Genomic DNA, 24898 nt, shown 5'->3' with positions numbered 1-24898 from the left:
TCCTTCACATTTCTATTTCCATCTGTGATGAAAAACCAAGTGACTGAAGGTGTTAAGTCTCAGAAAAGGAAGTTGAGAATCAATATCTGATTTTAAAAATGCATGCTGTAAGCAACTGGAGGAAGAAACACATGTATATTTGGGCAGTCTTTAATTAGTTCACTTGTGGTTTGAACTGGTACCTTGATATTTTACATAACTTTTTTTTTTCCCCTACAGCCCTATCATAAATTCAGCAATGCATTTAAAAGATCAGCACATCAACTTCAGATCTTTGACACCAGCCAAGCAGTCTGAATCAATTAATTTGAAAGCCTCCAAAAGCATGGATCTGGGTAAGAAGGGGTGGGGTGACATGCAGGTCAGCGTTTTAGCCTTAGCCCATCTGCACCATCTCTGATTCTTGCTTTTGTTTCTTTAACACTAACATCAGGGAGTAACTTCTGCAGAGGAGCTGCAGTGATGGGAACAATGGTCAGCCTCCTCTAGCAGCTATTTGCAAATACCCTTTTTATTGGAGCTGAAGAAAGTTTGTTCGTTTTTTGTTTGGGTTTTGTTGTTTGGTTTTTTTTTTTTTAAAAGGCCCATTGTATTGAAATCCTAGCTGAGGAAAAGGGGGAATGATGGAAAAATGAGCAGAAAGAATTGCTGTACAAGTTTTGTATGCCTAAAATATAAAGCAAAACCAGCAATCACAAAAGTAATTTCTTTTATAGAATATAAATGATTGTAAAACTACACTGGACAAAGGGAAACATTCCTAACACAAGTTGTTTATTTCTTCATTGACAATGACAAACACAAGCAATCAAAGTGTTGCAGTAGGTCTTTATAAATGCTTGAAGAGTGTAAGGTTATGGTTCTCTACCCATCAGTGCAGGAAATCTTGCAGGGGGGTGAAGCAGAAAGTAAAAGGTTCTTTCAATACCAGGAAAGCATTTGCAGGTGGAAGATTGAAGTGTTACTGCAGCCGAAAACCAAGCCAGGCTTTAATGAGGGTTCAAGAAAGCTTGTTAAGTCTCAAAAAAACCCAGATAAGGTTTTCTTTTTCATTTTGCTGCTTCTTGGCCACACTCAGTCTTTATCTGTTTGTTTTGGTTTTATTTCAAATTCCAGTGTTGATGGGGAAACTTTGAGGACTGCCATTAGGATTTCTTTAACAATAGATTTGTGTGCTTTGTTGGATCAGGTTTTGTACACCATTAATAGAAAGCAATTAATTTCATATATATATTCAAGGTGGATTTTTGTTACCTTGCAGGTTATTTTTCCCCTGAAATGTTCCAGACTGGTCTTAGGTTTTGTATTGTTGATTTTTATTGTCATCTTAACAGGATATTTTGATGTAACGTTAAGTGTGTGTATTCCTCTAATGGCATGTAAGGAAAGCCAGACAGTTACTAATGCATGGAATGCATAAGAATGGATATGATTAATTTAAGAAAGGTCTTAAGGCAGAATTATAACACTACTGCATGACCAGGCCAGAAATAAGTCGTTTTCATCTTCTGTTCCACTGTTTTAATGAAGAGTAATGTATTGGGTACTTTTTTAAGAATGAAAGTGCTCTCAAAAAATGGTTGAATTTACAGACTTGAGTCAAAACATAAATTATACGTAGTCTACTAGAAAAATGGATGTTCAGCTTTACTGAGTCATCTTTTAGAAAGGTTTGCTTCCAGCTCCCACAGAACTCCCAAGAAAGAATGCTCATAAGCACCCAGTGTAGAGTTAGGCAGTGGGAGTGTGCATGAGAGCATATTCAGAGCTGCCAGGTAACTCATACTTCAAATTCTATACACAATCTGCTCTTGACACCCAAAAGCAATCCTTTGAGAATATATACGAGTCGCTAAATGATGGTGGCTAAAAACTAAAATACAATTGGATACAAAAATAAAATAAAAATGGGATACAAATATATCTTTTAGGTTGTTCAAAAATTGTTGTCTGTAGAAGTTGCTGTTGAAAATGCCACTTGTGTTATAAAAGTAAAAAATAAAAAGGGTGATAACCAGTCTGATTGGGTATGTGAAGGTAAATCTACTACTTGAGACAGTCACGTAAGGAACTGGAGGGACTATGAAAGATCTGCACTATATTGTTTTATAAATAACAATAGATGAAGTAAAATTCCTTGCACATAGCTTGGCAAATAATGAAACTGGGGAAGATGAAAGCTAGGGCCTTTTACAGTCTTCCTCTAGCAAGCAGTGAAGTACCATGTTTGGCTTCCCACCTTTTGAAAGATTTTAAGCAGAAACTACTGTCTGGAAGAGGAAACGGAACAGAAACATGAAAATCTCAAGTGAAGTAACTGCAATATACAGTGCTTCAATTACAAATAAAATCCCAAGAGTTTGGTATACAAAAATGTTCTTCCAAATAGAATATTCATATAATACACATTCCAGGATGGATTTTTGGGAAAACAAAGTTATTTCTTAGGGTTTTTTGCTTGCTTCTTACTTAACTGCAGTCATGACCAGTAGTAACTTCTCATCCCAAGATGCAGCCGTGTACACATTACTGATTTCAGTGCACTGTTTCCTGAAAAAAAAAGGAAAGAGGGAAGTCATCTTTCAGCTAATTTGGTAGCAGAGGGGAGATGTCCTTTCTTTGAAATGTTCTAAGCCCTATTTTTCCAGGAGTCATGGGATGCTGTCCACTTACTACTTTTCTTTTGTTCTCAAGTTCTGTCAGTCCCTTTAAAAACAAATCTAACATGATGAATGGAAGAAAACAGAGAATTGGAGTCCAGGAGGGGAGCTCTGAGGCCTTAGAACACGTGATTTAGATGCAGTTTCTTTCTTTTTAAACCAATTGTCTCTGAATCATGTGTCTCCACAGATCTGTGAAATCACTCAGAGACTGGGTCGAGAGACCCAGAATGACAATCACAGATTCAGTAGGCAACAGAACTGGTCTAATACAGGGCATAAATGTGAAATCTGTACTGCCACTCACTTAAGAAATATTCTACTTCACCTTGAAATGTGTATAATGCATCCAGTGCCTAATTATCAGGTTACAAAGGCAGGGATTGCTAAATGACATCACCATCTGAAGGATCATCGAAGATGGGTAAGAGAACATTTTAAACAGAAGAAAATCCAGATGTTATTATGGATTGTGAATCTTACATGAAAAGAGTAAATTCATTAAATTAGGGAGCTAGTGAAATTGCATAGTAAGGATCTTCCTGGCTTTGATGAGGCCTGATGTATATACAAGGCAAATCTGTTAAGTAAAGACTAGTTTATAATTACACAGGTTCACAGTGGAAACCCATTGAACACTGATGTTTATCCTTTCAGTTTTATATATATTTAGGCCCAGAAACCTTTGAGTGTTTAATCTGCTTTTCATTCATTTTTCATTCATACCTATTTACAAAATAATAATTGCTATAAATTAATATCCTCAGTGAATAATGTGAGGTAATAAGGATGGGTGAAAAAGTTTCAGTACTGCTAACATGTTGCATCAATTTGTTGTTGTCACTCTCCAGAGCAAACCCTGCAGTGAAAGGAACTTGGCATATCCAGCTGTAGGTTACTTGCCAGTGGGGCAGCTGGAGTTTATTGACACTTGATGCATGACTGAATTGTTGGTTGGGCAGCTGGGCAGGAGCAGAGGGCATGAACTACTGCCACCTGGTTATTTAGGCTGTCCTGCCGTGAGTCCTATGCACTGACACAAGTCTTAATTGCCAAATTCACAGATAGCATGAACCCAAAAGTAGCATTGCCTGAAGTTGGTGTACTTCAAGAACTCATTTTCTTTCCAGATGAGTTAGTTTTTGCTTGAACCTACTTTAAAAAATAAAATAAAAATCAATGGCATGTGTCATTGAGTTACTGTTGTAGAAATCAAGGAAAAAAAAGAAAAAGGCACATCTAGTGGTAATGATATTTTTTTTGGTTTTGCAGATACGAGCAGAACTTGCCTCATATGTGCAGATGTCCTTATGCAGAGTGTGTGAGGGCAGGGTGACTGGTTCCCTGTTTTAGTATCCATCATTTCCACAGTGATCAAATGCTTCTCAAAATTTACAGCTTCATTCAGTGTAATAGGCTACAGATTAGTTCCATGTCAGCTATAAGTCTTAATGTTCTTCCCCGCTGCTGTGTTGAGATACTGACAGCACTTTCTGGATCACTGGCAGAGTTCATATCCTGAGTCTTACGGTATATATTTCTTTGCCTTGCCTACTTTTATTTTGAACAGGTGGTGATAAAAAGATCACAGGCCCCTGTTTTCTTCTGCTGATCCTGGCACCTGACACATCCTCTCAGTTGAATTTTTTTTTTTGTTCTTCAGCCATGGTCACCCATATGTTAGCAAAGCAAAGATTCCCCCTTATAACTGCGACTTCAAGAATTTGTGCAGGGCCAAAGTCTGACTTTGTGCTAACCAGAGTTGCACTGCATGCCAAGCTTGGACTTGTGCTTAGAGCACAGTGTTAAAAATAATCAAAACAAAATGAAAAAGGTGGAAATAAATGTTGTATTTTCCCTTCCCACTGAACTGGAACACTTCTTTTGAAACTTAACAGCAGATTAAAAATTAAGAAATCAATGGCTTCTAAATAAGTCATTGGAAGGATGATTTTCCCTTTCCTTTAACAACCTTCTATATACACACATTTTCACTTACATTACCACAGTTCTCTAGAGAAGAATTTCTATATAATATTTTGTCAGAATCCATTTTCAATAGTGTTTGTTTTTTTAATGATATTAAAAAGGTAATTTTTGTAATGTTAATGTGAAATTGTTTTTTAATGTTTTATTGGAAGGTGTAAATCAGCGTGCTCTATGAAAACGAAAGGAAAGAAGGTGTCTTATCTCCAACACCCTCACTTTCCTTAGATCTTTATGCATGGGAGTGGTTTAGGCTGTGCATAAATGTACTGTAAAAACTACAGCCATGGGAATTGTATGCAAACACATGAAAGTGTGGCTTGTTTTAACCTGAAGCAACGTGAAATTGAATCATATGAATATATAGCAATTCTGTCGTGTATCAATTCAGGCGAAGTACTGTGTGGATTTTTATTTGAGGATGTTGCTTTAATAACCCATGACCACTATCCCAAGGTGCTGCTTAATTCCCTCTTCTTTTCTCCATCAAAGGCAAAACCCCATAAATTTTAACTGATTAAGCTCTATAGCCTGAAGAAATGGATATGTCCTTTACTTGATTTTAAATGTGAGTGAAATATTGTTTGCTGAAACATCATTAGACATACTTGGAGTCCCTTAACCTTGGGGCACATTTATTAAAATATTGGCCAACTTATTTATTTAGGAATAATTAGCAAGTAAATGTGCAAGGTATAAGGTATGGAGTATTCTGCAAGGAAGCTAGTATTTAACTAAATGCTAATTTCTTTGTCAGTGAAGGGATGCATTCGATTACAGTTCATACTTCTAAAACGCCTCAAAATAAAGGGAAACCTGTGTCCCATATCCAGAAGGATGTGGAAAATGCAATCAAGATGCTATTAGCTGCTTCATGGTTTGCTCTGAAGCAGATTATTGTTACTCTGAGTGTAATTTCTGTAAACTGAAATAAATATCTCAAAACATAGCCAAATGAGGACCAGACAGAGCTAATGAAGATTGCTCTTTCAAGCAATGTTTGGATTCAGATACAATTGAGAGAATGCATTTGGGAAGTCCCTAGTGAGAGTTGTGGTATTAGTGGGACAAAAAGTAGTTTGGTATTTTATAGTCATTGTTTTGTTAACCATGTCATATGTATGCAATACATTTATTTGGTTGCTCTGAGTTGAAAACAATTTCAGAACTGGATTTAGGAGCTAGTTAGGTTTGTTAGAGCATTAATGAGGAATTGGAGAAGCCAGATCAGAATTCTAAGAATCTTTTCAATGTTACTGGCTTATAACAGTAATTTAACAAATCATCTTTGGAAGAGAGGCTTTTCAAAAACAAAAATGTTACGTGTTTAGGAAAAACTATATTTCTTATGGCTGTGATTGTCTTTGGTATCAAGGGCTAAAAGATATTTTAACAATATTCTAACATCATGAGTTGCTTTCTAGTACTGTCAGATTAGATGTACATTTTCTGAGGGTACTCTGCAGAATCAGTTTTTACAAATGACCACAATGCAGTTTTCATAGTTTAAATGACTTCCAAATTTCTGTTTGTAAGATCTATAAGTCAGGAATGAAACAAAATCATTTCTTAGGTGATAGGGACACTGTTAAATGAATTGAAATAAGACTGAAATTAGGTTTTTTCTGTTTGTGAAGAGAGGCTTTTAACAAGGCTAATTTTGTTGTTCAGTTTTACACCAAATCTGCACTGATGCAGTTGACGGGATGGTGAGTTGTGGCATAAAGGCAGAAGTGGGCAGATGAGAATATCAACTTTCTGGACTGGTTTTGTAGAAATCATCTTAAGACACAAGGAAGTTTGTTGTGGAGCAGACTGAGAGCATCGTGTGAGCTGTGATGATGACACAGCTGAGAACTTAGTAACACATGCTTGAGGTGTTTTTTTTAGGCTGCTTTAGTGTTAAGTTTGAGTGGATCTGTTAATGCAGTTAGATTATGAAAGTGTTGGGGGAGAAAACAGCAATTAAGTTAATGTATAGCTACTATAAGAAAGAAGGTAAAGATGATAATGAAGTAACTTTTAAGAACACTGGTATAAATATATGTTGTCTAAACTTTGTCTTAAATCTGTTCCCTATCAATGCTTTCAATCAGTGAATGACAGATTACATTAGGAACTTGTAGTTTAACCCTAGAAATTTGGAAGAAGTGTTAATGACATGCGGAAGACGTGCAGCGGGGGAGTTTTAGCCTAGTATGGTTTCTCTGGAACAGAGGTGAGAGGGGATTAGAAAAGACAACAAAAGTGTAAAAGAAGCCGTGATGGCCTCAATTAACAGTGTAATCTTCAAGAACGAGTAGTTATGGCACTACAAGAAAGTGAAGAAATTTGTATCATGCCGGCTGGGAAATTGTAAAACAATGGTTTTTTTCTGCCGGGAGAAAAACTTCCATTTAAACTTAAATGTGCCCAGTGGACAGCCTCAACTGTACTGCTGGTTCTTCAACAAGCAGTAGTAATAGTAAATGCAAGCTTAAGCACTTTCATTCTCATGTGCTGACACACAAGATGTATCCCTTGGGGATCTTCTCTGAACACAATTGAATCGAAGTATTAAATCAGTTCTAACAAAATTGTTCTGAAAAATCTAATTAGAGAAAACCTTGTACGGGAGAGAAAAAGAATCCAGAATCTCGGTTTGGGTGTGATTTATTCCTGCCTTTGAATGTGCTGAACAGGGTATCCCAAATATTGTGTTAGATGCCATTTTGGAAAAGGCTTACCCTTTTTTTTTTTTTTTTTTTTCCCCTTGGCCCTTGTGCAAGCCTTTTGGTAGTCTCAGAGCTTTTCAACACTGAACAGAAAGCTATTAAGGACTCCTAAACCTTCATGAGTGAGTAGTTGGTGGATATCTGGGTGACCCCAGAATAAAAGCCCTTATATGAAGGACAGGTGAGGAGAGGGAATTACTGAAGGAAAATATTTTAAGACAGTGCAAGTTTGCCCTTTCTGATACACACATTTTATTGCTACTGTGGATTTTAGCCTGTGGTATTTGTATGCAGCACTTCAGGGCAAACCTAGAACAGAAATCAGCATTTTCTAAGTGGTGGTTGTGAGACAACAATTGACACCACTTCTCTGAGTGATTTATGCCGCTCCTCGATGGGGAAACGCTTCACCCAGAAAATAAAACTGGCAGGAGAATTATGTCCTTGGCACTATCACTGACTAAAATTAATGGATGATGCACTGTCTTCATTATGATGAAAGGGCTGGGTAAGGATACCAGGAAAAAACAGTGACCCATTTGAGGCTTTGCTTTCTTATCATGTGTTTTTACCATAGAAACTGATGGCTTCTGAAAAGTATAGAAGCATTATTTATATATGTAGTTCGGGAATACAGCCCTTATGGATTGATTCATGTACAATGAGAAATTTTATATTTGGCTTCCTGTTAACTAAAAAAGGTATTTGTTAGGAAATTTGTTTTTTAGGAAATTCTTTTGTGTTTCAGTATCTTGTATTATTATTCCTCATTAATTGTAATTTTAATCCTTGTTTACTTCTTTTCTGAGCACAGAACTGCAGCTGGTCTTCAAAGGTACGTGTCAGTTTGTCCAGCAGAAACACATGTGACTTTTGCATGTTTAGAAGATTTTTTAGTAGCTCTTGGTCAATGTGCAAAACTGATCCTTCACAAAAGAGTCCCTTAAGCAGCACCCTGTATCTTGTGAACGGTAGTAACTCTTTCGTTTGGGGAAAAGTAATGTAATGGTTCAGCAATTGAACTGGGCAGAAGGAGGGAAATTGGTTATGATTGGCAGCAGCATTGATTTGTGCTTCTCTAAACCGCAGTTTGGAACTAGATTGTTTGCCTGTGTGTAAGCCTGGACTGTATTTGAGGCAAACTTTGAGAGGTACAGAAGGTGGTTGTGTGCTAAACGATTGGAAGTCACGCAATTCAAATGGCTACCTTGAGTAGGGCACAGAAATGGCAGTCAAAACATGTACGTGGAAGGACATGAAGGCACGTTGGGTGCTTTTACTGTTGCTAAACAATACTATTTATTTTCTTGAAGCAAAACAGCACTCCAGAATATTACCGTAGGAAATACTAAAAAATTCTGATCATTCATGGCATAGAGAGATGGGGTTTCTTACCCTCTCTAGTGGTTGTTGGCATAGTTTAAAAAAAAGTGACAGTTGTTTGCTATCAGCTGGACAGATTTGTTTGGTTTGGTAATATTCCATCTTGCATAATCCGTGGTCTTTCTAGGCCTCCAAATGTCCATGTTTTTATTAAGTAGCTGTAGAACTTGTTTCATTTTTATTTCAGCAATTACTTTGAGTAGTGACGGTGAATGCATAACTGGTTTCTGTGGTGAAAATGTGGTTCCTAAATAATAGATGTTACTTTAAAAGAGCTGGCATGATTTCTACGGACAAACATTAATAACTTCATGAACTAACAATCCCTGGGGTTCCAGGGACCTTTCAAAATGTGAAGTATTTGTTTGAGTCACAAATTAAGGAGAAGTTTCTTCTTGTTAGTGAATCTATTTATTCTCTTGTATGAACCTTTTTTTTTTTTTTTTTTGAGATTTTTCTTTGCTGTCCCCAAATTAGGTGGTTTTGGGGTTTTTTGAGATGTTATGCATTTAATAATTCTGGCTCAAGAATATACAGTAATTCTAGTGTCTTCATAAAAAGTTACTTGTGCATTCCCAAGTATGATCTTTTTGAGCTGAAATATTTCAGTTATTTGCAAAGTAATTACTATTTGATGTTAAAATAATTAGAATTCTTTTTACTTGAGTTCTAAGAGTAGATGGTATTTTTTCCTTGTTTAAAATCTTTCAGGTGATTTTCTACAAAGACAGGCTAACACTAGTAGAATCTTAGAAAATAAATTTCCTCTTAGTTCTTGTCTTTTTTCAAAGGCCAAGGACTAGAGAGAGACTATTTTTGTCATAACTGAATGTTTGTATCAATTTTGAACAACGTGCAAAGAGGTGTTTTCAAATGGTGTTTTGTGTAACAGGATGTCCAGTGTACTTCCTAAATGAAATCTTTAGTTTTCAACCTTGGCATACAAAGTATTTATCTTCTGTTAGCCTTTTTCTTTTTTTCCTTTTTTTTTTTTTTTCTGTTGTCTTCTCCTTGTTTCCAGGGGAAACAAGGGAAGGAATAGGATTCTTTTCCAGTGGTCTTTTCTGTGCTACTCCTGTTCAGTCTAATGAAAGATGGCCAGCCTAGAAGGCCCTGCCTAAGCGTAATAACCCATGAAATGAAAACTACCCTGTGGAGGTGCACACGTATTTTGCTCAAACTTTGATATAGAACTTTAATATTTGCATTTCCCAGTTTTTGTGCATGTGTGTGCTTAAACTCATAATGCTAACCTTGTATTTTGGTAAGATTATTTTTCATTTTTTAATCATGTTATTCTTCCTTTTTTCCCTCCAGTATTAAAATCTAATTTTTGTGTGTGAAGCTGGTGTGTAAAGTATGATTATGGTAAATGGATTTATCCCTTTTAATAATATAAAACTTAGTTTCAGGCAAACCTAGTCATCAGCGTAGTTTTAAAAAAAATACTATGAACCTTGGGTTTTGTCTTTTTCCTAAAGTTCCTATGTACTGTAACATTACCTGCTTTAAGTAATTATCATACATTATACTGGTTGCCATTAGTGACTGCTGTAATTAAGGTTGTGAATCAGTTTCCATTATAATCCCTTGTTTTCACACAATCATAACTTGTCAGAGCACTAATCTTTAGGACCAAAGTTTTCCGCGGTTGTTTTGCTTAGAGAGAAATTTGAGGGGAGGGAGGAGGAAGATGAGTTTGAACTATCCTTATAGTAAATCCTAAATCCTTGTCCAGTCATTTGGCGTTATAGGATCAAACTGCATAGCAAGGAGTTCAATAGTTATCATTTCCAGGGACTAGAAAAAAGTTGAAAGGTCAAAGAGCACAGAACTTCCTTGAGTTTTGTTTGCACTTCTGATTTTTACTAGTCCCACTGCCATTTTGTTTAGCAGAATCGCTACATAATGCTGCAAACAGAATTAGTCTTACCTTATTAGCACTGTCATCCCACAAAAACTCTACACTATGTCAGTTTGCTGATAATCAGGTGACAATTAGATCACGGAAGTAGAGAAGAGATACAGTGGTCATTTGTGGATTCATGACTCCAGTTGTGAATCCCAGTCCTGAATCTTGATTTTTGAGGATAAAAGCTTCCCTAAATGTCAAGTGGGGAGGCAATATAAGAAAATATTTACTGTGATTATTTTCCCAGTAGTAACTCCCAAGTGTCAGTAACTACTGTACTGCTCTTTCCTGGGTAGAAAATAGCAGGTTCTTGTATCATTACAGATAACCCTCTATGTAAACTTTTTATAGTGACCGCTATACAGAGCTTGTTTAAGTTTGCATTTATGGAATTTTTGGTATGACTTGACAATTTATTTTATCATATAAAGAGATTATGTTTTAAGGCAAGCTATAAGGGAGTGCTTGGGCAGGCAGAGTTGAAGGATAAGCTTTCAACCCTCACATTCATTTCCTGTTCTTGTTTTATCATCCCTAACATTACATTTACCACCGTTTCTTTGCATAGAATTCGTTTTAAGAAATAGTGATTGGTTCTTCCCCTCAGCCCTCCAGGAGAGTATTTTAATTAGTTTCTTGAGATATGTGATGATAAACTGAAGTTACTGAACAGAACTTCCAATTCCTGTTACATTCAGAATTTGCTCCTCCACTACTGTCTGCAAACTGTTGCTACTGCAAACAACTTCCTTTATAAGATGATGTGAAATACTCCAAAGTTACAATTTATAGACAAAATAAAATATAACATACAAAACATGCATAAGCCTTCAAAAAGATCAGTGTTTGGGAGACCTTATTATCTGCAGAGGTCCTGTGAGGCAGTGAGATGTCTTGCAGATGGGAAGGTTTCCACATCTGGATTCTTTTTACAATTGAGGTCTTTGATCTGAAAATGTTACAACTCTCCTATGCCCTGTGATTTGTCTGGCAAGATGAGTTATTTACAAGTGCAATTGCTCTTCTGACAACTCAGTTTTGAGTGTGTAAGTGCTGAGGTCCTGATCTGTAACCCACAAGGACTGCTGGTAGTCCTTTTATTGGTTTCAGAGGGCTTTGATTCAGATATTTGGACTTTGAAGCACCCCATGGGGATTAGGTAAAGAAAGGCTTTTTTTTTTCATATTATTATAATTTAAAGATTCATGATGCTGTGTCTGAAATAATATGACAGTGTTTCAAAGGCTTGTGAATTTAAATAAGTTTCTGATCTTTGTGTCTTTTCTTTTATTTCTCCAGTGGCAGATGAAAGCAAAGTTGGTTTGTTGGCCGGACACAAATCGGGTAAGCTGTCCTCCTATTTTGGAGAAAAAGTCAGCAACTTAAAAGTAGCATGGGCAGTAAACGAAATCAGCTTCCAGAAACTGTGGTGATGAAGAGGCCAATTGAGGCATTACTTTGTATGCACTGACTCCAAGTTGAATGATGATGAATTAGGGATTGCTCTTAACCAGGTAGTGTATGTTGCCAAGTCATTCTCAGGAAGAGTTGTAACTTTATTTTTCAGTACAGGTGTTGTAAATTGAAGAAAATGCACTTTCAAATAAGTGGAAGTGCAGTGTCTCTTATAGAGTGTAGAGACTTAAACAATACACACTTTGAGAAGTACAAGTGTTTCTTTGCTTTCTCTTCTTGCTCTGAGTTGCCCTTCCATTACCAGGAATATGGAAGACAACACTAAAAAATTCTACAGAGTAAAAAAAAGTGTTACAGCTTTTCCTTTCATTGTGCAGGAGAAATAATTTGGTTTTTCTTAAACTTTTCAGGTGATAATAATAAAAGAAAATTAGCCCATAGTGCTGTAATTACTGTACCTGCTTACTAAATAAGTTCACCAACCATGCCATGGTATTGTACAACTTGCAGCTGTTGTATTAAAAAAACTTCCAAGGCTATGTCACGTAAGATTGTAATTTTTCATGAGCTGTGAGTAAGCTGACATGAGAAACCTTAAACTTCCTAGAAAACTTTAGTTATTCGGCAATCTCTTCTGATGTTAGAACATCCTGAAGTTTCAGGCTGCCCCTTTGTAGCACATTGTACATGCCTTTTTCCACTCTATTGATAGATCTAAGAGGCTGAATTCATGTAAAGGAAGGTCAGCTGTGAGATTCCTGATTGTTCATGGTATTCCTTCTCTCTACAAGTGGGTGTCCTCCTTTAGTTCTCTGGTGTGGATTTTCCTTATCTGAAGACTTCTTCCTGAACTTAGTAGACAAATTCTTTTTAAATTTTTTTGGCATCTTTCCTAAGCCTGTGAAGTTCTTGGATTCTCTTTCTGAATCAGGGAATAGTTCATATGTCTTGTAATATTATCACTCCTGGGAAGAAAAACAGTTCTTCCAGCTTTCTCTTTTGGGAATGTGAAAGCTTCAAAGAAATGATCTTGTCAACTTGAAGAAGCTGGGGGTGTTGCCCTTGGACTTTTCCCTGTTCAGAAAAATTACTACAAACATTGCAACATCATGCAGTTTACCAAAGATCAATGGAATTTGCTGCTATCAAAGAATATTGGAGGGGTGAGATTATAACTCTTTGGCAATCAATTGTTGTAGGTACATTAAGCTTTATAATGTAATTTTTAGTAGCATTTGATATTTCTTCTGCGCACTTCTGCAGATTCTTGAAAACTGACTGAAAAGTTTTCTGTTTGAAGACACCTACAAATTTTATATGAACATGTAGACCCATGTTTATTGAACTTTGGCTTGTTTGCTTTACTTATTCCTCACAGATCTCTTACATATACCTAAGATCTTCCTTCATAAACTAAAATCAGTGGCCAGCAGATCACCCAAGGAATAGACACAAAGATTCCTCAAGTTGTTTCTTTTTTTTTTCCCTTTTAGGAATAAAAGAATCTAGCTAACTTCTGAGAGGGTTGGTGTGTAAATTATTTTTGTTGGTCCTATCCACTTTACTGTTCAAATACCATTGGAAAACATTTCTCCTGCTTGCTATGTTCCATTTCCTAATGCTTCATAAAGAGAAATCAAGCTGAAATTTTGGTTTCCTCATTTTTCCATTCATATATTTAATTTAAAGGTCTGTTCAAGAACGCAGTGTTCTTTTTCTCTGGTCCCTTTTTACTCTATGCTTTCTAGAATTATATGTCATATGTGCAATTTTCTGGCATTCAGTCACACCACAGAACTCCTGTTTTAACATCATTCATTGTGCTGCCTTCCTATAGGGACCTTAAGAATGTTAAAAAGGAGACATTGCAGCTTCTTGTGCTGCAAGCAAAACACAGTTATTTTCTCATTACAAAATGAAGAGTTTCCGTCCTATTCTAGACTTCAGGAAACTAAATGTATTTCTCTACAGAATTAATTATCACCTACTCACAATCAATGCAATTATCCTATCTCTCCTTCACTTGTTCTATAGAATACGCAGCAGAGTAATTCTCTCTAGGGAAATATCCTTTCTGTTTCTTCTGGGGCAATGGCTCTTCAGTTTAGTCTCAGCCTTTGGTACAGTTACTTTATCCCTCACATATTACATGTTACTGAGCAGCAGCAGCAGGAGTTAGAGGCATGCATTCATTTCAAAAAGCGTGAAAACAATTCTCCGTAAGACTCAGGAATTAGAAGGATCTGTAGCTCTAGCCCCATCTGTCTCTTTGTATATTGCACTCAGAAGCAGTAGCTCCTTTCCCCCCACCCTCCTTAAAAAGTAGATTTGATTTTTAGAGGTATGTCTAGATACATCCTGAGCTTGTAAGCATGTTCTGTGGGAAGATGGCTGGAGCTTTGTTCCACATGTGTATGTGACCCTCATAGAAACCCCCCCGTGAATTCTGGTTCTCAAACCTGGCCTGTCCTTGATCTGGCTGGATGGAAAACCCCTGCTGTGGTTACAGGTGTTCTTAGTGTTGAAAATGTTTTCCACAATGCCATCAGCAAAAGCAGTGAAGTGCTGTATTGATGCCTCCTTGTCCTTTTCTGGAAAAAAAACAGATTTCAGGCTGTGTGTGTGTAAGACAACTTCTCTGAATCCTCTAAGGAAGAATTTGTCCTCTGTAACCTTCCTGTGTGCTCAGCAATGGTATGCCAATACCAATGATGAGAATGAGAAGCAGACAAGCGGTGCCTCTGTTGTAAAGCAGAGAAGATCCTTAAAAATTCACAAAGATGAAAAATCAGCAAGCTTTAGCTTAGTTTTTCATAAACTCCTAGCTTCTTCTAAAAGCAGTTCTAGGGCAGTTAAGAGAATATCTTTATAAAGAAGGGCAAGACTTGCATATTGAGTACTGAAAATGAGTACTGAATTTTTTGCAGCTATTTTAATTTTTTTTCTAAAATTCTTTTTTGTGTTCTGATTTACTGCTTAGAACACTTTTAGTATGTATTGACTGTCTGCTGAGGTCCCTGCTGACACAGCTCTTTCAGATGATGCAGTGCTGGAGAAAAGCTGATGAGTCTTTCTTTATGAGCTCTGACATATTAATTAGCAAAATGGTCAAAAAAGCTTTCCTATTTTTATTTTAATGTCACTAGACCATGCTTTTGGCTGGGGTTGTGTTTCAAGACAGTTCTGAGACAAGATGAGTAAGATCTTATTTTCTTGCTGGCTGCTATGTGAGGAGCATGTGACTGGGCTATGGCTTAGTACCAGCAAGGCTGAGTGATAGGGGGGTAGCTCTGTTACCAAGCTGAATTTGAATTAATGCTATGTGTTTAAACCACAACATATGGCAAGAGATAGGGTTAGGATCTGAGTAGGAAAAGGCCCATTGGGATAGTTGGAAGGATGCTTCTGGTCAAGCTCTGTCCCTTAATGTTAATTTTGCTGGCAGTGCAGTTCCCATGTGGCTGTTCAGCCTGTAGGTAAGGTTAGTGTTCTGGAAAAGAAGGTCTGGAGAGGCAGCTGTACAGCTAAACCCTGCAAGGCAGGCTATCCTGGGACCTGAGTGCCATCACAGCTGTACTGCTTCGTGTGTGGGTGACTGAGTTGTGGTTAAACTGCAATTCAGATGAAAAGTGGAGATAGTTCGGAATAATTTAGGTTAAAGGTCTTGGTGTATCTCTGCATCCTTTAATGGCAGGATGTATTCTGCATTAAGGACATTTTTCTGAGGTTTTGTAAAGGCTAAGTGTGAGCTATTGGAACACCAGAAAAATCCTGTGGTTTTTGCATAGTTCCGTAGCACAAGAGGCTTCCTTTTAATCAAGGATTCTGGTGGGGGTTAATAGTGGATTTAGGAAAGACTACGGAAAGCTTGGTGCATGCTGCCGGGCTTGTTTGAGACTGCTGCCATTATAATAAGTTTGATTTGCAGGTAACACAATTATGTCGAAGAGGTGGATAGGGAAGTGCTGTTCTCCTCTCCTTATGCCTGATCTTATAATTTTATTAAATAAGCCTTCTTGCTGCTGTAGATGTCATTAAAGCTCAGCTTTTCAAAGGGAGCATTGGGTTTAGTACTGGGTTCATAAGGATTTATATAGTAACCAGGTCCACAGTAGAAAAGACTCATGTAAATGACTGAGCTGCCTGGCATACGCAATGAAGTGTCTGTCCAAACAAGGGCCTTGCCACTAACTGAAAGCATCTAGCATATGGAATCTGACCCTTCCCTTTGCATTTCTGAGAGGAGAAAAAAGGTCGATTTGAAATTTTTTTTATTCTCTTTGAGAATAAGTGTAATACTTGGCTGCTTCAATCATTCTTGTAAATGTGAAGAGGACTTGTGTACTTCACAGTCTGCAGTATACCTCAGCAATACCATTGTAGCCTGACCTATGTGTCTTGGCTTGGATACTGGATATAAGCAGTGTCATGTCACTGGAAACTGTGCAATGTGATTTTTCCCTTCGTTCAGCCCGTGTGATGCTCGGTGCCATTTCAGTGTGACTGGCTCAAAAACTGAGCAAGTACCTTTCTATGATGCTTCAGTTCACTCTGTTACCCACAACTCGTGGCTCTGTAAGCTTTGAATAATTAAACTGTGGATTATGTTTGATGTTTTATTGTGGAGCATATTTTTGCAAGTTTTTTTGCTCTTTCCCTGTTACATTCACTTGGACATCTCTCTTTTAATGATTATATTCTTGTGGTAGTAGTGTTGTTATTATCAACATTATTATCATTATCAACTTTGATTATGATTCTCCAAGCAAAGTGCTCCGTTGAACTTATGGTTCCAAATAAGTTGTCATCTGAGAATATGTATCAGTTCATGCAACTGAGAAGCAAAAAAAAAAAAAGTTCCTTTTTTCCTGCAGGTCACTTGTTGAGTGAATGTTTTCTCCTTTATTTATGTCTGGCAAAGTATAAAGCCAAGGATGTTACATGAATCTGTTATATTGTTGGAGTTTAAAACTGTTTCTAGTCCAAAAATTAAAACACTCAGCTTTCGTTGAATCTCTGACTGCTGTGGTTTTTTGCTTTTCCTCAAACACAATTTGTCTAGTGAACCTAGGAGGATGCATTAACTTCCGTAATACTCGATGCCAATATGGCTTTGCTACCCTTTTTTAATGGACTTTATTTTTTATTTTTTAGCATGTATAATAGTGTTGCATATTATATGTTGTTGTAACTATCTTCATTGATTAGAGCTGGGAGGGAATGGCGAGGCTTGATTAACACTGCTAGTTGCACAAAAACTGTATATATTTGTGCATGAGAAGTTTGCTTTTTCACTGACTCAGGAAAAGGAGGGCTGAACACTTACCAGTTCTGAGCTTCAAACCATTATTCTAAATTAACAGAACTTTCTGTATTGTTACATTTTAGTGAAAAGCAGTTTTTAAGTTAAAATCTCTTCTGAAGGTCAGGCTGGAGGTCTTTACAGTCCCCCATGCATGCCAGGTCAGTGTGACTGATAAACAGCTCTCAGATAACGTAGTTACATGGTTCTCCTCTGTGGAAGGAAACAAGCGCTCATTTTTACTCTTGAGAAGAATCATTTTATGCTCCCAGTAACTCACCAGCTGTAACTATTCCTTTGACAGCTTTTTTTCCTTTTTTTTTTTTTTGGTTTTTTTAAGACTTTATTAGCTGTGTGATGATGATTTGTTGTGACCCCTTTTTTGTTAGGTCCTGAGAAAGTCATCTGTAGATAAAAATCCCTCACTTGAGGGTGATGGTTGATGCTATGATGTTGATCTAAAAGCTTGCTGCTGCCGAATAAAGCAGTCTTGGGCACCATGCCTCCTATCTGCAGCTGCCTGGTTTCCATTACTACTTTATTCTAGTCCCACAGCTTAGCTGGTGAGATGGTTGAGAGAGCTAAACCAGCCAAAAATTAAAACAAGAAAGACAAAAATGAATAGTACTGAGATTATCTCCTTGAACCACTCATTTGAGAGACAAGCTTGCACACTAGTAGAAGGGAAGCTCAGCAAGTGGATGGATGTGAGAACTGTGAGGCAGCTGTCTACTAAATCACCCTACCTACTATGTCAAACTATATCTTTATTAAATTCAAATGCCAGACTTGCACTGATGGTTTGTTTTGTTTTTATTTTTTTAACATTTTTTTACTTACCGTGAATAAAACCATTTTTTCAGTGGCAGGACCAGGGAATAAAAAGTGGCAGTAAACCTCTGCAAACTGAACAAAAGCATCCCTGCTGTCTCATCCTTAGGTTGTAAGAATCTTTTCTAAAATCACTTATTCACTTTGATTTTATGAATGCTTTGTGTTCTGTGACTCTTAGTGTGCTTTGTATTAAGATACAGCAGAGCAGTGCCCATTGGTCTTTCTTTGAATTACAGTTATTAAAGTGAATAGATCTGATCTGCTGAGAACAATAACAAGTTTGCAGGAGGAACCTGTTTCCCTCCATGTTCTTGTGCGGGATTTAAGATCTAGAGCAAAACTGGATTTAGACCAACAGCAGTGCAGATGCAAATTCAAGAGTCTATAATTGAGTTTTTATAAAACAGCACATTGACTGAGTATTTTCCTGTTATCCTATGATAGGTTTGTATTCATAAAGGCCGAGCTACGTGTTTCTGCCCCCCTTCTCTCTATGCCAGCATTATTATTCCTATAATTCCATTATGAGCTGTTGTGGGAAGCTAACCTAGCAGAAAAATAATTCTACAAGAAAGAATAGTATTCTTCTGGTTTAGTCCAGGGAGCAAGAAAGAGGAGGTTCAGGAGAACAGAAGAATGACTTTGTAACTGACATTTTTTGATCCAGGGATCAGCCTAAGCTGAAGAAAGTTGACTGGGGTGGAGGGGGTAGGCAGACACATCTGAGGTAGAAAGTGTGGATGAAAGAAGATTTGTGGATCTTCAGAGATGTCTTTGTGCTGAAAGAAAGGAAGTGGAGGAGCAAATTTAAGTCTCTTTTATTGTCCTGAGCACTAAACTAAAAGTGAGTTTCTGAGAGGTTTGCTTAATGGCCAGTGAAAGTTGGTTTTGTGTATTTTTGACTGTGTGATGTTACTTGTTCTTAATGTACTATGATTGTCTCTTAGTTTTGTTCGGGCTGCTGTGCTCTGGGTCTGGTCCTGTCCTAAGGGTGAGAGAAGGTTGAGCAGTGCTTGAAAGCAGCTGCATCTGACAAGCAAGGAGAGAGAAGCTTTCGTAAGGGCCAGATGGAGTGAACATGCAGCTCAGACAGAAAGAACAGTTTTCTTTAAGAACCACAGGGACTGGGTAGGGTTTCTTTCAATCCAGCTGATCACAGAAAGCTGCTGAACCAGAGAACAAATGACCCTGTAAAAGCCTAAGCTAAGCAGAAACATTTATTTCACTCTGTCTCACACAGAAAATGATAATTTTCTGTGCTATGAAAGTGTAGTAAACCATCCCTGGCTTCAACAGCAAAGCCCTTTTCATGTTCTCACTTTAAAAACAAAAGTGCATGTACATCTACTGAGGAAGTCTTAAACAACTTGGACTTCTCTATGAAGGAAGCTTGTGTCCTGAAAGTGGACCAAAATAAGATATTTCAATTTGACAAGCATGAAATAAAACTTAAAAGTTCCTGCTGGTAGGAACTTTAGAGAATACTCCTGTGAATGCATAGGTAGGGAACTGGCTGCTAAACCTGCGACATTAGTTTATTAGAGCAAGATGCTGAAGAGGGATTCTGCGTGTGAGGAGTGCCTTATTTTTAAATGTGGGTAAACTCTGAGTGCCTGACAGAAAGAACAGCCTTTTCCCAGAGAAGAAGGCCTGATCTGGCAGATATCCAAACTACAGTCTTTGAGAATAAACAACAGTGGTGAAAGATTTGCTTCTTTTTGATCACATCTCAGTAATACAGGAATTATGCATTACCTAGTATGAATCGTTGGCATGCGGAGATTGCAAACCCACAGCCTTTTTCCCTTGGGGAATATTCTTTGCTCTAGGAGCAGAGAAAGGGATAGGAACTTTGTTTAGTGTGACTTGGGAAATTTCAAGCTCAGCAGTTCCCCAGTGTTACAGCTCCTTTACGATACAGAAGTGGTAGAAGTGATTAGGAAGAAAAGTCCAACACACAGGTATTTTTTCCAGCCATGCATTAATACTAATTCTGCCTTCCCCCCCCCCTTTCATTTCCTGTAGTGATTCTGGGCATATTGTTGTATTAACTGAGGCTTGGAGGTGGGTTTGATGTTCACATGCCATACTTGCCACTTCTCCCCTAGGTCAGTATTGCTGAATATTGCTCTGTGTAGAATTTAGTGAAGCAGGTCAAGAGAGCATTAAAATCCCCAGAATGTTTAAGTAGTATAAAATGAAAAGAAGTGTAGACTTTTAATAGTTGTGATGAATGCATCCACTTAACACAAGGCCTGCTGATATTTGAATTGAGCGGTCATCTGTCTGTGGTAAATGCGGTGTGTGCCAGCCTGCGGTGGGCTGGAGGAGCGATGTGCCTGCAGAGCTCTGTGGCTCTTGTGCACTGAAATTCTCTCTCTAGGAAATGGTGCGGTGCTGGCAGGAGTTACCGGCTGTGGGCTGTTTGGGGCATGCATTCTCTTCCTGAGACCTGGCAACACTTCCCACTGTGACTGTCTGTGCTGAGCCTGCCACCTTTCTTGTCTTTGCTGAAAGTTTCTGCTATGAGTTGGAGCTTCCTACTGCCTTGTATTCCAGGTTGTTTCTGACTCATACGAGCATAGGAGAGCTTGTAAATATGTGGATGTGTCTAGAGGAGTGCAGAAATAAAGCTTTCTGTGTTAGTGCAGAATTTCACACAGGATAATAGATGCTGCAGTTCTGTGGAAGTGGTCATTAGCACCTGACATCTTGGTATCTTGGAATCCTGGAATATCACATGCAGAAAGAATTGTTACTAAATTTTAAGTGATTGGAGATGGCAAAAGCCCAAGAAAACTGGCATTAGGCCTAAGCAAAGGTTAAGAAACAGTATATTTGAAATTTGAAGAATGTAAATAAATCAGTGCTTTTTATTGAAACTGTGAAGATTCAAAGTAAGGCACAGCAGCCAGCAAAGCAAGTTTAATGTTTAAAATCCTAGGGGCCTCTTGCTGTATGTTGATCTTTAAAGTAGAGAGCTTCTCTGGTGATGGTGCCTGAACAGATGGCTCATGACTGATAGTAAGCTGGTTTTCATCATGGAACTCCTTCCTTGGCCCTAAGAAGAAAGCTGAGAACAACAAGTGAATCCATCGTGTCTCCTGCCTTTTTAGGGCTCTTTAAGGCTCTCAGTCATCAGTCCTTTAGCTGTTGACAGCCACATTGCATCCATTTCAGAAAGCAAAACGAATTCCCTCAGTCTGTGTCTTCTGTAATTGAGGAGAAAGTGATGATGTGATTCTAACACCCCTGTGTAACATTTACCACCCTCTGCAGCTAGAACTGGAGTCACAGCCTTCCTGTCAGTCTTTTTCTGACTATTGGTTTCGTGTTCCTTCAAGCAATACCTGTGATGAATGATCTGCAGATATTCAGGAAAGACCTTCAGAGTATTAGGTGCTGAGAGCTGGCTGTGATCAGTGTTGGCAGCTACTGTGATTCTTTTAGTTGCTTGTTGTGACCAAAGAGACCAGCAGCCATGGCTGAATGCCTCATTTTATTAATCCTTTCCCTCCAGGAGCTGTTTTTTTGCTGGGCATAATATTCAGTGCTGGCAGTGGGTATCCTGAAGTCGCTGGTGCCAAGGAGTTAATGAATTTGGAAAACTTCCCAGATAATACATCTGGCCCTCTAACTTACATTTTGGAGCATGAAGTGTGAGATGTAGAAAGAAGAGCACTGAACTAAATGAGCTCCTGGCTGAAGAGAGGAAGGGTACACTTTTCTTTTTTTAAACTAGTTGACTGAAAGTTAAAAATTACATAGTCCCACAGAAGATTTAATTAATGTGGGTTTGTTTGGGGTTTTCATTTTACTTTTTTTTTTAATTTTGTAATACTATGTATTTGCCAGTTGTATTATCTTCTGAGGCTTGAGTATAGACAGGGAAGCATTTTTAATTCTCCACTTTGAATGATTCTTCTCCTTCGTTTTTTATTTTGAAGTCCCATCATGTTGCCATGTCAATAAAAAGGATTTTGAAGGTAATTGATGTTTCTAGTCCAGCTCACTTCTGGAATAGTATCTTGTGCAATGTTTGCTTCCTATAACATTGGAAATAAGCCTTTATTATATAAAATGACTTGCTGGCACTATTTATTAATACACATTTCTGTGTAATAAAAGCTGTGCAGTGCAATATGGTTCAGAAATTAGCTTTGAAGAAAAGAATTACACTGCTATTTGTATATCTCATAAAACAGCATTATTTTTAGTGGGTCTCTCAATACAGCAATGCTACTTAGCACTTACATACACAGCACTCCAAAAGTACCCAGGATATCATCCCTAATTAAGTGTCCTGCTAAGCCTAAGAGCAGAGCAGGAGAGTTTTTCTGTACATAGCAGTGACAACCCAAGTGGAAAGCATTTTTAGAAGAGTAGAAGGCACTTCCTTGAGTTACCGTCGACTATCAGCAGGTACTTTCCCTTTACCTCTGGCAGTGACACCATGCTGCCCTTTCAAAATATATCTCCTCTTGTGTTTACCCATTTTTCTGCCTGATGTCTTAATAGATGAAATTTTTCGTTTGCTTTAATTTAGTCTTGCATGGGGTGATGTAGTTTCTGATGGTTTTGGTTTGACCTACAGGAAATAAGTATAATGATTGGAACCTTCTCTGTGAAGGCACAGAAGAGCCCTATTGACATGAGAGCAAACTTACTTACGTTTGCTTGGGTTTTTTTAAAGCCATTAAAATGCAGTTCCTTCCCTCCACACCCCCCAGTGTGACATCTATACTGAAGCTGATCTATATCTGATTCCTGCTCTTTTTGATTATTCACCTCTGGTTGCGAAAATTCTTTCCTTAATCCTTCCCCCATCTTCAAGTTGGTTAACTTATCTAAAAGCAACCTTTGTGGACTGAATATCTGTCTGTGAGGAGAGCACATCTGTGACCTAAAAGGTTCACCTGCAGATTCTCAAGGACCAGGGGAACATGCAGGGCATAATCAAGTCCCAGGAACTGTTGCTGCACAGCATTTATCAGTAGACTTTCTCCTGTTCTAGAGTTGCTCAGTTCACAGACTGAAGGGAGTAGGAAGGGACCATTCTGTCCAGTGTGACCAGTGGGCTCGGGGCAAAGCAGGGAATTCCATGGAGAGAGGCAGACTTTAGTTCTACAGTTTGCCCAATTTAAAAATGCTCGTTTCCTTAGAGCCATAATAGCGGCAAGACCCTGACTCTGCTGCACTGACAGCTTAAATAGGGATTTTGTTCCTTCCAGTGCTGGGGTGAGGACCTGGCAAACCGAGGGATGAACAGAACTAGAACTCAGCACTAGAAGTTTGCATCCATTACTGAAGGGCGACTGCACTTACAAAGCTTGCAAATAAAAACCTCTGTTACCTTGCTATGGCAGTTTTCAAGTGTTTCTGTGCAGAAGGACCAGACTAGAGGATCTGGCATTGATTTGTTTGAGTCTTTCACGTAATTACAATTTTTGTTGCTATCTGCAGTTGGCATAAATTCCTGTGTTCAAAAAAGGAGCTGTATTTTTGGTTGCCAGTTGTAATGCTGCAGTTGACAAACATAGATGTTATAAAAGAGAAATTCAATATAGTATAGTTAATCAGATGCCTCTTTTTTTATTGCTTTATAATCTTCTCAGATGCCTAATTCTGAAAGCAAAATGACAAAATTGTTCGATCAAAGCTTCTGGAGTTTAATTCCTTTTTAAGAAATAGTACAGTAGTTTAATTTTAAAGACACAAAAAAAATGAGCATTACATGCAGGACTAAATTTTGTCAGCAGTTGCATGGAATAACTGACTGCTTATGACTGACATGTACATCACAAAAAAACTACAAAGAATAATTCTCAGTCAGAGTTTATACTAAAAGAGCAAACACATTAAAGAGAAAAGATACAGGTGAAAACTATTTCTTGCAGTCATTCTTTTTCTGCCATTCTGTAAGAAATATGGATAATTCATTAAGTCTCAGAAAAATCCCTTTGCTCTCCTTCACTCAGGTTTGCTTTTCCTTTCTCTTTTTATGTACAGAGTATGGGTGTAGTGTGCGGTAGTCACTATGTTATCACCTGTTAAGTGTCATGCGTGACACATCCCATTACAGATTCTAGGAAACCGAAGGTGTTTGAAGTAAAACTTTCCATTCAAGTGTCAATTGAAGCGTGGGTTTTATTTGCTTTTTTTTTTGACAGAGATTGTTCTTTTACTGTCTCTTAAAATAACTCCAATATTTGTTTTTGTTTAGGAGAGGAAAAGATAAGAATATATAGCTAGAGGCTGGGAAGATAGCAAGCTACTGGGGGAGGTGGTGAGGAGCCAGAAAAGGATGCTGGGAATGGTGGGGGAAAGGGAGATTGGGCATGTCAGTAGGTGAGAAGGTGCAGTGTGGAAAAGGGTGACTTAACAGAGAGAGGGGGAGACCAGCTTGTGTTGATCTAGGACAGTGGAATTGGAAACAGAGTGGGGAAGGGTGGCAACCAGCTGTGCAGTAAAGAAAACTGCTTTTTAAAGTACAAACAAAACCAGCCAAACAGCAAAACCCCACAAAAACAAAACAACCAAAAAAAAGTGACAACCAAAAAAACCTCACCAACTTCCCACATGTAGAAAACTCTATATAAAATCTCTATTAATTAGAAGAATATAAATTTGAAGGCTTAAGGTGACTGAAGTAGACAGCTCTAGCTGTAAGGATGTCTGCAAAGGCAACTCA

At 37.9% G+C, this 24898-nt stretch overlaps 1 protein-coding gene across 2 annotated transcripts in view; it reads left to right on the top strand.

Annotated features, from left to right (window-relative positions):
* The window catches only part of PARD3B (par-3 family cell polarity regulator beta), a 402476-nt gene that overhangs the window by 221985 nt on the left and 155593 nt on the right, over positions 1 to 24898 (top strand). Inside the window, exons 15-17 of one of the 2 annotated variants that reach the window (XM_032114585.1) lie at positions 220 to 335; positions 8175 to 8195; positions 11955 to 11999. In XM_032114585.1, coding sequence (XP_031970476.1) covers positions 220 to 335; positions 8175 to 8195; positions 11955 to 11999 — 182 coding nt within the window. The remainder of the gene's footprint in view (positions 1 to 219; positions 336 to 8174; positions 8196 to 11954; positions 12000 to 24898) is intronic. The other variant, XM_032114586.1, reaches the window with a different exon arrangement.

This window comes from Corvus moneduloides, chromosome 7 (genome assembly GCF_009650955.1).
Source record: "Corvus moneduloides isolate bCorMon1 chromosome 7, bCorMon1.pri, whole genome shotgun sequence".
Classification (NCBI taxonomy): domain Eukaryota; kingdom Metazoa; phylum Chordata; class Aves; order Passeriformes; family Corvidae; genus Corvus; species Corvus moneduloides.
The sequence above is the reverse complement of the archived record's forward strand: the minus strand, read 5'-3'. Positions and strand labels throughout refer to the sequence as shown.